The sequence below is a fragment of the Rhinopithecus bieti genome, unplaced genomic scaffold, assembly GCF_001698545.2.
Source record: "Rhinopithecus bieti isolate Rb0 unplaced genomic scaffold, ASM169854v2 scaffold_31787, whole genome shotgun sequence".
In the NCBI taxonomy this organism is placed as follows: domain Eukaryota; kingdom Metazoa; phylum Chordata; class Mammalia; order Primates; family Cercopithecidae; genus Rhinopithecus; species Rhinopithecus bieti.
Genome location: NW_016814655.1, coordinates 6,588,868 through 6,601,201, shown reverse-complemented (window position 1 = coordinate 6,601,201; position 12,334 = coordinate 6,588,868). Strand labels below are relative to the sequence as shown.

The following is a 12,334-nucleotide window of genomic DNA, read 5'->3' as shown; positions in this document are numbered from 1 at the left end:
GGGCGGGACTAAACCTCGAGACTTCCGCTTCCGGGACGACCGCTCCCGCAGTTTTGCTTCCGAGGTCAAGGCGAGCAACGTGTGCTGAAGGCTCACGTTGCGGGCTAAGTGGGAGAGACAAGAGTGGTAACCCGGGGCCGGGGACCGGCGCGGCGGAGCTCGGAGTAGTAGAGCGGAGTGAAGACACGGGGGAGGATAGAGACAGGCATTCCTTTGGGCCCGAGGATTGGCGGGAGTCGTGCTGGGTGCTCTCGCTGTGTTGAGATCCCAGTGAGGGGAAGGAGCAGGGGAAGAGGGTCTGTAGTCGGGGTCCAGGGCAAAGGGACTATAAAAAGGATGCAGGTGGCTATAGAAATGAGGACGACGAGGAGATGCTGTGGAGGGGCAGTAGAGGTGAGAAGATGATGCAGAGAAACTGTATCAGTGAGGAACTGTGTAGAGGGTCATAGAGGTGAGGTGGTGGAGAGAACCTGTAACGGACCACAGAAGTGAGGGAGCCATTGTAGAAGGACGTGGACGTGAAAGGGTCGTGTAGATGGGCATATGTGTTAAGCAGCAGGGTAGAGGGGTTGAAGAGGAGAAATTCATGGAGAGAAAGAAGGCACCTAGAGTGAGCTCTGCAGAGTGCTGCGTGGGGTATCCATAGAGTCTGGTCTAGTGAAGGCACGCTAACCAGGCACCTAAGGCATTTCAAGTAGTGACTTCCTACATTTGGCTAGGAATGTGGGTCCTCCTCAGAGGTGGGCACCCCCTCCGTATCTTGCTACCCCTGCGTGGGGAGTGGATGGGTCGGAGGGGCCTGCCCCGAAACTTGGCCCCAGGCCCTCCTCGCAGAAGGTATGGGAAGGAGACTCTCCAAGCCTTGGAGATGCCAGTGTTGCCTGTAACTGCAACCGAAATCCGCCAGTATTTGCGGGGGCATGGGATCCCCTTCCAGGATGGCCACAGTTGCCTGCGGGCACCGAGCCCCTTTGCAGAGTCTTCGCAGCTCAAAGACCAGACTGGTGTTACCACTTCCTTCAGCCTCTTCATTGACAAGACCACAGGCCGCTTTCTCTGCATGACCAGCCTAGCAGAGGGGAGCTGGGAAGACTTCCAGGCCAGCGTGGAGGGGCGAGGGGATGGGGCCGAGGAGGGGCTTCTGCTTAGTAAGGCTCCAGAATTTGAGGACAGCGAGGAGGTCCGGAGGATCTGGAACCGAGCAGTACCTCTCTGGGAGCTGCCTGATCAGAAAGAGGTTCAGCTGGCTGATACAATGTTTGGCCTTACCAAGGTTACAGATGACACACTCAAGCGTTTCAGTGTGCGATATCTGCGACCTGCTCGCAGTCTTGTCTTCCCTTGGTTCTCCCCTGGTGGCTCAGGATTACGAGGCCTGAAGCTACTAGAGGCTAAATGCCAGGGGGATGGAGTGAGCTATGAGGAAACCACTATTCCCCGACCCAGTGCCTACCACAATCTGTTTGGATTACCACTGATTAGTCGTAGAGATGCTGAGGTGGTACTGACCAGTCGTGAGCTTGACAGCCTGGCCTTGAACCAGTCCACGGGGCTGCCTACCCTTACTCTACCCCGAGGAACGACCTGTTTACCCCCTTCCTTACTCCCTTACCTGGAACAGTTCCGGCGGATTGTATTCTGGTTGGGGGATGACCTTCGGTCCTGGGAAGCGGCCAAGTTGTTTGCACGAAAACTGAACCCCAAACGATGCTTCTTGGTGCGGCCAGGTGACCAGCAGCCCCGTCCCCTGGAGGCCCTGAACAGAGGCTTCAATCTTTCTCGTATTCTTCGTACCGCCCTGCCTGCCTGGCACAAGTCCATCGTGTCTTTCCGGCAGCTTCGGGAGGAGGTGCTAGGAGAACTGTCAAATGTGGAGCAAACAGCTGGCCTCCGCTGGAGCCGCTTCCCAGACCTCAATCGTATCTTGAAGGGACATCGAAAGGGTGAACTGACGGTCTTCACAGGTAACCCTTTGAGAAATCACTACTTAGAGTAAAGGGGCAGAAGATCAGGTGACAAAAGCAAGTGGGTTTGGGCCATGACAATGTTGAAAAGAAGGTTTGCCCCCTCCCCACAATTTTAAAGCCCTGACCAATGTCTTGGTTTCAAGGGTAGGACTTCCTCCCTCACCCAAGTCTGTTCCACCCCACTGCAGGGCCAACAGGCAGTGGAAAGACGACATTCATCAGTGAGTATGCCCTGGATTTGTGTTCCCAGGGGGTGAACACACTGTGGGGTAGCTTCGAGATCAGTAATGTGAGACTAGCCCGGGTCATGCTTACACAGTTTGCCGAGGGGCGGCTGGAAGATCAACTGGACAAATACGATCACTGGGCTGACCGCTTTGAGGACCTGCCCCTCTATTTCATGACTTTCCATGGACAGCAGAGCATCAGGTGAGACTCCCAGACTCCAGCCACTTTGCTTTCCCAGACATATCCCAGCACTCAGGAACCTTTGGTTTCTTTTCCAGCTCCAGTAGGAACTCCCCCATCTCCTTAGGTTTCGAGTTTTTCGAAGAATGAGGGCAGGGCTGGGCACAGTGGCTTATGCCTGTAATCCCAGCACTTTGGGAGGATCACTTGAGCCCAGGAATTTGAGACCAACCTGGGCCATATAGGGAGACCCCCCCCATAAAAAAATTTTAAAAAATTAGGCTGGGCATGGTGGTGGCATATGCCTGTAGTCCCAGCTACTCAGGAGGCTAAAGTAAGAGGCTCACTTGAGCCTAGTAGGTTGCGGCTGCAGTGAGCTGTGATCACAGCACTGCACTCCAGCCTGGGCTACAGAGCAAGACCCTGTCTCAAATAATAATAATAATAATAGAAGGGCAGAGGAGGCAGCCAAGAGTTTTCAGGATGTTAGTTCCTCTGCCTGGGGTGGTCTAGAGACAAATGTCAAATTCCTTGCCTTTCCTCTTCCCAGGACTGTAATAGATACAATGCAACATGCAGTCTACGTCTATGACATTTGTCATGTGGTCATCGACAACCTGCAGTTCATGATGGGTCACGAGCAGCTGTCCACAGACAGGTGACATCCTCTCTTGTCTAGCTTGAGCCCGCTTGGACATACCACACATACTTCTCAGGCAGCTGGCCTCTAGGCACACACGCTGTGCTCTCTTATTTTCTGAGATGTGTGCAGGCACGTACCACCCCCATGTGTATCATATGGAGGTGTGGGGTATGGCAGCAGGATGTATGGACAGGGATCTGAGTGTGAGTCCTTGGGTAGAGGGAGGTGGAGTGGATTGTGGTAGTTTGTGGGGAGATGTGAATGAATCAAGAATATGTGTATGTTCTTGTCCTTCGGTGTCTAATAAGCTCTTTGTGTTGTTGGGGTGGGGGTAGGATCGCAGCTCAGGACTACATCGTCGGGGTCTTTCGGAAGTTTGCGACAGACAATAACTGCCATGTGACGCTGGTCATTCACCCCCGGAAAGAGGATGATGACAAGGAACTACAGACAGCATCCATTTTTGGCTCAGCCAAAGTGAGTGGCCTTTAGAGGAGCTCAAGCTTTGGAAAGTAGAGTGGATAGGTGTGACCAGGGACAGCCCTTATTCAGCCTTAATCATCTTGACTGTCCATCTGGAACAGACAGGAGGCAATGTCTCTGGGGCCATGACGTGAGGAATATGTGTGCTGGAAATACAGACACTCATAGTTCTTTGCTCTCCTTGCCCTCCAGGAGCTCACATCCTCTCCTGTGGGAAACAGTAACACAGTGATTGCAATTCAATATGATAAGAGCTATGATAGGCAGCACAAGTATTTGGAGAGCAAAGAGAAGAGATGTCTGAGTCAGCCTGGGACATCTGGGAGACTTCCCAGAGAAGGTGACAACAAAGGTTGGGTTGAGGTTTGGTAGACAATGGGTATTAGATGATCAGGTAAATGGGAGGGCCTTCTGGGCATCAGGACCAGCCCAATCCTGGAGCTTCTAGTGAATGCCTATTACATACGAGACCTAGGCTGGGCACAGGGAATTCAGAGCAAGGAGCACAAATCATGTGCCATGATGGAACAAACATGGAGCTGGGAAAGAGAGTAATGTAGAAGTGGAAAAATGGCAGGGTACAGTGGCTTACGTCTGTAATCCCAACGCTTTGGAAGGCTGAGGCAGGAGGATTGCTGGGGCCCAGGAGTTTGGCAATCTGAGCAATGTAGTGAGACCCTGTTTCTACAAAAATACTTGAAAATTGGCCAGGCGCAGTGGCTAACGCTTGTAATCCCAGCACTTTGGGAGGCCAAGGTGGGTGGATCACCAGGTCAGGAGATTGAGACCATCCTGGCTAACACGGTGAAACCCCTTCTCTACTAAAAATACAAAAAAAAAATTAGCCGGGTGTGGTGGCGGGCACCTGTAGTTCCAGCTACTTGGGAGGCTGAGGCAGGAGAATGGCGTGAACCCAGGAGGCGGAGCTTGCAGTGAGAGGAGATCGCGCCACTGCACTCCATCCTGGGTGACAGAGTGAGACTCCATCTCAAAATACACACACACACACACACGCATATATATATATATATATTTGAAAATTAGCTGGGCATGGTAGCATGCACCTGTGGTCCCAGCTACTCAGGAGGCTGAGGTGGGAGGATTGCTTGAGCCTGGGAGATTGAGGCTGTGGTGAGCTGTGCTCACGCCACTGCACTCCACTCCAACCTGGGCAGCAGAGTGAGACCTTGTCTTTTTTTTTTTGAGATGGAGTCTCACTCTGTCGCCTAGGCTGGAGTGCAGTGGCACAATCTCGGCTCACTGCAAGCTCCAGTTTCAAGCAAGACTCCTGCCTCAGCCTCCCAAGTAACTGGGACTACTGGCACGTGCCACCACGCCCAGCTAATTTTTTGTATTTTTTAGTACAGATGGAGTTTCACCGTGTTAGCCAGGATGGTCTTGATCTCTTGACGTTGTGATCCGCCCACCTTGGCCTCCCAAAGTGCTGGATTACAGGCATAAGCCACTGCGCCTGGCTGAGACTCTGCCTTTAAAAAAAAAAAAAAAAAAAAAAAAAAAAAAAAAAAAACTAAAAAAGAACGGTCTCCTTCATGAGATGTGACATTTAGACCGAGACCTAAATGAGAAGAAGCTGAGGCTGAGTTGGGTGGCCCACTGTGGAGAAGGAGAGGGAACAGCACAGGCAGCGTCTGAAACAGCAGCAAGCTTGTCAGGGAAGTGAAAGATTTGAGTGGCCCCAGCATCGTGGTCAGTAGTTCAAAGACCTTTGGTCATGGGGGGAAGTACTTTTCCCTTTCCCTCTCCATTCTTTTTTTTTTTTTTGAGACAGTCTCGCTCTGTTGCCCAGGCTGGAGTGCAGTGGCACAATCTTGGCTCACTGCAACCTCTGCCTCCCGGATTCAAGTGATTCTCCTGCCTCAGCCTCCCGAGTAGCTGGGACTACAGGCGTGTGCCACCGCACCCGGCTAATTTTTTGTATTTTTAGTAGAGATGGGGTTTCACCGTGTTAGCCAGGATGGTCTCGATCTCCTGAAATGGTGATCTGCCCACCTCGGCCTCCCAAAGTGTTGGGATTACAGGCGTGAGCCACTGTGACCAGCCCCTCTCCCCATTCTTAATCACTTCTCCCTGCCCTGTCAGCCTTCCTTTCTGCTTTGCTCATGTTTTCTTACTCCTGCTTTCTTCCTTCTGTCCCACCCCGTTCCCCAGGCAAGCCAGGAAGCAGACAATGTTCTGATCCTGCAGGACAAGAAGCTGGTAACTGGGCCAGGGAAACGGTATCTGCAGGTGTCCAAGAACCGCTTTGATGGAGATGTAGGTGTCTTCCCACTTGAGTTCAACAAGAACTCCCTCACCTTCTCCATTCCACCAAAGAACAAGGCCCGGCTCAAGAAGATCAAGGATGACACTGGACCAGTGGCCAAAAAGCCCTCTTCTGGCAAAAAGGGGGCTACACCACAGAAATCTGAGATTTGCTCAGGCCAGGCCCCCACTGCCAACCAGCCAAATACCTCTAAGCGTTCAAAGTGAAGGCCGTGCAGAGCTGCTCACTGAAATGAGCCTGATAGGACAGGCTGGAGCATAAAACTCTGAGGGCTCCTCTATCCTGTGGTCCTGAGCTGTGTGCCCTTCTCAGTCTGAGGGGCCTAACCTAGAGCTGGTTTCTATAGTGAGAAAATTCAATGTAGCAGACTACTGAGAAACTACTGTGTTTCTCAGGCTTTCTTTGAGGTCCTGTATATACAGCACTGAAAAGAGAGAAAGGTCTCCCCCCATGCATTCTGGTAGAAGAGACAAGCAAGCAATGAACAAATAAGCAGAAAACCTAGTTTTAGTTAGTGAAGAATGCTGTAAAGAAAATAGAAATGCGATAGACTGCTGGCAGGTTAGTGTAGATAAGTGGTCTGAAAAGGTGACTGAGCCGAGGGCGTGTGAGTTGGGGCCTAAACAACTAGAAGGAGAGAGCCCCATGAACATCCGGAGAAGGGGACCCAGGCAGAGAAAAGGAAATCCAAGCCCTGAGGTAGGAATGAGCAGGTCAGATTCAAGGCAGTAAGGTCAGGCCCCCTGAACCTTCAGGGGAGTCGGGGACTTCATGCAAAACTCCAGCCTAGGCTTGCAGAGTCAAAGGGCGATACAGTGGGTACCAAGCCCCTCTGCTCCCCACTTTGTAGAGCCTGCCATGAGGTGGCATGTACTAGAATTGGATCCTAGGTGCTTAGGCCTGCAATACCAGGGCCTCACGGGTGGGAGCTGCCTCGGGCTGGGTTGCTTGGCCATAGAGCCATGGGAGGAAGCTGTCAGCCCGGAGTGCCTGCCACCTAGACACTGATGCTATTGTGTGCTGCCTCAAGACAGCTGGAGTTAGGACATTTTGTAGAGCCTTTTCCAGTTTTACTAAAAAATTTTTCCATTGCCTTTGTTTCTGTGCTTTTTCTTATTCATCCACCAGGTGTCTCCCCAGTCTGTAGCTGAATTTCCCTCTGGGGATTGGGAATGGACGGGTCCCTCCCACCGTTTGCAGCCTTTGAGCAGTGGGCTCCCAAGGAAGCAGGGACATTAAAGGGCCTTAACACCCTACCTCCCCTTTACATCTCTTCTTGACCTAGGGAAGACAAAATGGTCTGTCCTCATACCTAACTTCCCTGAGGATCTTGAGTGATTACTGGCACAGGTACTCAATCACTGGGCCACATGCCTAGGCCCTGCCTGACTGGCCATTCCTCTGTGATGTGAGCCACTCACCTCTCAAGTGGACTCAACATATTCTGTCCACCCCCCATCCTTCTCCCTCCTGTACCCTTTCCATGTTTCTCATATGTTAATATGTGCCAGAACTCCTGGGGACTTGTGAAAAATGCAGAACCTAGGCCCCATTCTCCCCCCATCCTCCACCACATACGTTTCTCATTCTGGAGATTTGAGGAGGGGTACAGTAATCCTCATTTTTAACAAACCCTGGAGGAGACTGTAAAATAGGTGATTCAGAGGGACTGTCAGAAGTATTCCTAAATGATGACACCTCATCTCTTGTCCTCTGATATCCAAAAGTCCTAGTTTCCCTTTGGATTTCCCTAAAAGAGTCGTGAGAATGCAAGATGTTCTGAGGGGGCTGGGGAGAATCCTTTTGTAAGGGTTGGGGGAAGGTTTCCTGCTCCCTTTGGATGCAGAGCTGCTTTGTCAGGCTGTTCCTTTCAACTTATGAAGGGGCTTCTGGGACTGGTGGAGGGGTCTGTGGTCTCTGGAGTGTGAGAACTCTGGCCACAAATGTCTCCTGAAACATCCAGAGCAAGGCTGCTGGAAAGCTGCTCTCTGTGAGGAAGAACCTGGGGGGTGGGGAGAGCTCCTCCAGGGCCTCCCTTCTTGGGGGTCTCTCCCAGACTGGCTGGAGCCAGGCTTCCCTAATCCCGCGGTAATCATTCCCAGCCGTTGACTGGTCTAGGCTTCATCCAGAGTCTGTAACACTGAACAGCAGCCATGCCTTCCAGAGGCACAATACCAGATGAGTCCTACCTGTAAGGATGTGGGTTCCACGTTCCTGTCTCCCTAGAATGCCTGGTGGGTACTCAGGAGATCCTTTAGGGGTTTCCAGTAGGGGACCTTTGTGAGGTCTCTGTGAACTGGGGATAGAGGGATACAGACTTGTCTGTCTTGCCCCACCCTTCTAGTAGACATCCCCACACAGCACAAACCAGAATGATGAGGGGGAGGGGAAGCTAATACTCTTCCCCAGCCCCACTCCCTGCACAAACACATTCTACTCCATACCTGCCTTAAACACCCACATCATGATCGGGCCTAGTCTGTTCAGATTCCTGGATTCTAGAAAGCAGTGGGGGGGTCCCTAGGGCCTGTGCAGATTCCCTGGGATAGGACTGGTCTGCCTACACCCAACTGGATGTTAAGAATCTCCCTGACTCACAGGTTCAGTGGATTGGGAAGAAAAAAAAAATTCAAAAGAATTTCCCTGAGAACTCAGGAAAGGCCTAGCTAAGCTGGGTCCAGTTGGATCTACAGTCTTGTCCTCAAATTGATAGTGTATGTCACACTTGGCTATGAGGGGGCAGCTTTGGTCCTCCAGCAGCTTCCTCTCTGCTATAGATGGGTTTAATAAGAAACAGCTCGGCCGGGTGTGGTGGCTCACGCCTGTAATCCCAGCACTTTTGGAGGCCGAGGCAGGTGGATCACGAGGTCAGGAGTTCGAGACCAGCCTGGCCAATATGGTGAAACCCCGTCTCTACTAAAAATACAAAAATTAACCGGGCGTGGTGGCGCACGCCTCTAGTCCCAGCTGCTCTGGAGGCTGAGGCAGGAGAATTACTTGAACCTTGGAAGCTGAAGTTGCAATGAGCCAAGATCGCGCCGCTGCATTCCAGCCAGGGCGACAGAGCGGGACTCCGTCTCAAAAAACAACAACTCACCGAGGTCTCCAGCAGCCCATATGGCCCAGATACCTAAAGATCTTCCCACTGCTGCCTTGAGTGCCCTGGCGGGAGGGAGCCCTTGGGGCCTCCCTGCAATACAGGCCAACTTCCTGTTTGTGCCTGTGGGTAGGACTATGAGTCTAAGAGAAGCCCAGCCATGTCCCGTGGGGGGTCAGAACTGGCAGGCCTGCTCACCTGGGCTGACACCTACTCTAGGGAGGGGGCTGTGCTGGTTCTGCTTGGGCAGCCCCACGCTGAGGTGTCTGCATGGTGGGGGCAGGTGGGAGCTGCTCTGGTGAAACTCGAGCCTTCTTTGTCTGCTTCCCAGGGGTTTTCCCTATATTTGGAGATTGGGCCAAGAGTGGACCCGATTGGGCTCCCAACGGAGCAGGGAGGGTGGCAGAGTCAAGTTCTATAGGCAGCTTAGTTTAAGGCAGCCAGGTAGTCGAATTATCGGTCACGAGATGCTCGCCCCTTCCCCAGGTCAAAACCAAATCCAGTAAACTGGGAAGTCGGAGGCCAGAGGGGCAGCCTCGGCCACCGTCGAGTCCCTGTGGGGCTGGGAACTGGGTAGGCTGTTGGTGGAGTGCGGGGCAGACCACTCCCCTCCCTGGGTGGGGGGGCGCGGCCTGAGCCGCCCCGCCCCGCCCCACCAGGTCAGGCCAGGCGGGCGCCCGGAGCCGGGAGCCGGGAGCCGGGAGCCGGGAGCCGGGAGCCGGGAGCCGGGAGCCGGGAACCCGGAGCCCAGAGTTCGGAGCCCAGAGTTCGGAACGGGCTAGGGAGCCGGCGTTGTCGCGGCGAGGAGGTGGGCGCGCTGGAGCAGGAGCGGGGCCGGAGCTGGAGCCGAGGCACAGGTGGCGCTGGGTGAGTGGTGGGGCCGCGGAGGTGCAGGAACTCCTGCTTCCCGCACATCCCCGCTCCTGAACGAACTTTCCGCTTCTGGGGAAGCTAGGAGTGGGGTGAGGAGGGGGGTCCGCACTTGGTGGGTCACCCGCGAAGAGTCCGAACAGGGAAGCGACACGAAAACGCACGCCGACGGGCCCCACACACTCGTGCACAGACCCACGCCCGCACTTGGGACACGCGAACACACATGCAGTCGGAAAGGACGCGCCTAGTTTTCTACCCTTGCACTCCCAGGGACAGCGCCAATCAGCCCGCGCGGACCCACAGCGGGCAGGGCACTCTGCGGTCGCGTATTGGGTGCGGGAAAGGGGCAGCCCCGTGACCGCCGACGGGGGCGGGCCGGGTGGGACGCACCCGGAGGTTCCTGCTTCCTGGCCGCCCGCAGGTGAAGACCAAGACGTAAACAGGCGCCAGGCACGTGACAGCTCCGCAGACCAGTGGCCTGTGCCCCCAACCCCACCACGGGGCGGGAACCCCACCCCACCCCACCCCACCCCACCACGAGGCGCGTTTGCTTGGTTCCAGGCCGGACGGCGTTCCATTCTCCGCCTGGAGCGGGGATAAGCCCTCTCTCAGGAACCGGAGCACAGCGCCCCCTGGAGCCGGGGCGGAGCCGGGCTGCTGGGCAGGGCTGGGGTTAACTCGAGCTCCTGTACGTCGTTCCCCCAGCACATTCTTGATATCTGCATTCCCGAAGGTTTCGGAGACAGGCCCTTGATGGCAGTGGACAGCTGCCCCCGCCTATTCCCGCCAGCCCAGAGAGCAGCTGCCTGAGCGCCTGCGGGTCCCCTTCCTACCCTCACCTCCACTCCTTGCGGGAGTCGGAGTCTCCTCCCCCCCAGAAAATGCATGAGTGTAAACGCCCCCTCAATACGAGAGTGGGCCTAGCCCCTAGAAAAAGGAGGACGAGCCCCTCCCCCCAGGGAATGAGGGAGTGGGCAGTAGCTCGATGCCTTCTTCCCGCCCCACCCCCTACCCCTACACACACGCTGAGCCCAGCTGCCGCCTGAGCTGGGCAGGCTGCCAGAAAGAGGAGGAGGCTTTCGGTGCCCCAGGAGGCAGGGATCAGGGCAAGGCCAGAGGAGGGGGCTCTGTTGGGGAGAGGGGCTCAGTCTGTTCTTGTGAGGCTGAGGGTCTGGGGTGAGTCTGAGGGTGGCTGGGCTGTGTTTCCCTTTCCAGGGAAAAAGAAAGAAAAACAACCCTGTCCATGGAGCTAAAAATAGAGCTGAGAGCTGGCCAGGGCTGTGGCCTGGAAGGGGGGGATGCTTCTTCCTGGGGCCCGGGCGAGCTCTGGCAGGCCTCGGCCCTGCGGGGGAGGGGGTGGTTAGGGGAGAAACGCTGTCTTTGCCCAGGGATGCAGGCATCAGCTGACCTGACCGGGTCACCGAGACCCCTAGGGGAAAGGCTGTGCGGTAGAATATTTGTGAAGCACGGCGTGCAAGAAGTTGTCTGTGTGAGTGACTGTGAATAGAGGCTGTCAATGCGTGAAAGATGGTTAGGAGACTAAGTGCATTTGAGACAGTGACTGGGTGCGAAGGACTGCGGATTGTTGTGGAAGCCTGTGCCCACCAGGCCTGTGACACCGTGTCTGTGTGTGAGTTGGACTGGAAGATTATGGAAAGAAGGAACGCGGACCCACGTGACACCTGAGACTGCTTGTGGCTGCGTGGTGAGGCTGCATGTGGGAAAGGTCGTGTGGGTGTTAGGGAGACTGTATTGTGTGCGAGAAGGTGAGAATATTTGCGACCCTGAGAAAGTGGAATGTTGTCTGCCGTGAGGCTCGTGTAGGTTTGGGCTGTAGGCTTGGACCGGTTTGTCCCAGTGATTGTTGGGGAGCCAGGGGCCGCTCCTCTCCGATAAATGACCTCTCTCTTAGCAAGCGGTCCCGAGGGGAGGCTGGGGAGCACGGGGCCGCGCCAGAGGCCGGCCTGGGTTCGCGGGTAAAAGGGCACGGTGCCGGGGAGTGGGGCAGGGCCCGCGTGGTGGGGGGCGGCTGGGTGTGTTCTCCGAGCGGGCCGCCAGGTGGCGCCGCCTCTGCGAAGCCCAGGTTGCCGCCTCCAACCCGCCGCTGGTGGGGCAGGCGCGGACCCAGCCTCGGCCTCCGACTCGCGCTAGGGCGCGGGGCCCCGGCACCGGAGAGTGGGGGACGGCCGGTCGTCGACCTCTCTCGCTTGGGACTCTGAGGCTGAGAGCGTGTCAAGGAAGCTTCGCTTGGAGAAGCGAAGGGGGAGGGGCGGCCGCCGCCGCGCCGTGGCCCTTTGTGCTGGAACAATGACCAGCTGCCGCTGGCCCCGGGGCCCCGGCTGGGGCGGAGGGTGACCACCGGCGCCGCCGCGTCGAGCCGAACCGAGCCGCCGGACACGCAGTCACAGGGCGTCGGAGGGAGGGCTCCCGACTGCCGCCGAGCAGCCCCTACGTGCGCCCCGGCGGATTCGCGTGACGCGGTGCCTGCGCGTGTCCCCGCGCGTGTCCGCGTCCCGGGGCGGAGACGCCCCTCGGACCCTCCCCCGCACGGCGCCGCCCACTCGCACTGGGCGGGGCTG

General features: G+C 55.9%; 2 protein-coding genes across 8 annotated transcripts in view; both read left to right on the top strand.

Annotated features, from left to right (window-relative positions):
- Positions 1-36: 36 nt before the first annotated feature.
- On the top strand, positions 37-6,878 carry TWNK (twinkle mtDNA helicase). 2 transcript variants are annotated; one of them, XM_017851827.1, is made up of 5 exons: positions 37-1,964; positions 2,156-2,396; positions 2,926-3,033; positions 3,354-3,495; positions 5,671-6,878. In XM_017851827.1, exons 1-5 carry the CDS (start codon positions 722-724, stop codon positions 5,989-5,991), a joined length of 2,055 nt encoding a protein of 684 aa, XP_017707316.1. In that variant the 5' UTR covers positions 37-721; the 3' UTR covers positions 5,992-6,878. The 2 variants fall into 2 exon arrangements, with proteins under 2 accessions (XP_017707316.1, XP_017707317.1); XM_017851828.1 differs by having other exon boundaries at positions 1,877-1,964; positions 2,218-2,396.
- A 2,589-nt stretch (positions 6,879-9,467) lies between these two features.
- The window catches only part of LZTS2 (leucine zipper tumor suppressor 2), an 11,076-nt gene continuing 8,209 nt past the window's right edge, over positions 9,468-12,334 (top strand). The window contains exon 1 of one of the 6 annotated variants that reach the window (XM_017851762.1): positions 9,468-9,749. The gene's annotated coding sequence lies outside the window, so the exon portion shown is untranslated. Of the gene's footprint in view, positions 9,750-10,867; positions 10,932-11,122; positions 11,522-12,334 lie in introns of those variants that run through there. The other 5 variants (XM_017851756.1, XM_017851759.1, XM_017851757.1 and 2 more) reach the window with 5 other exon arrangements.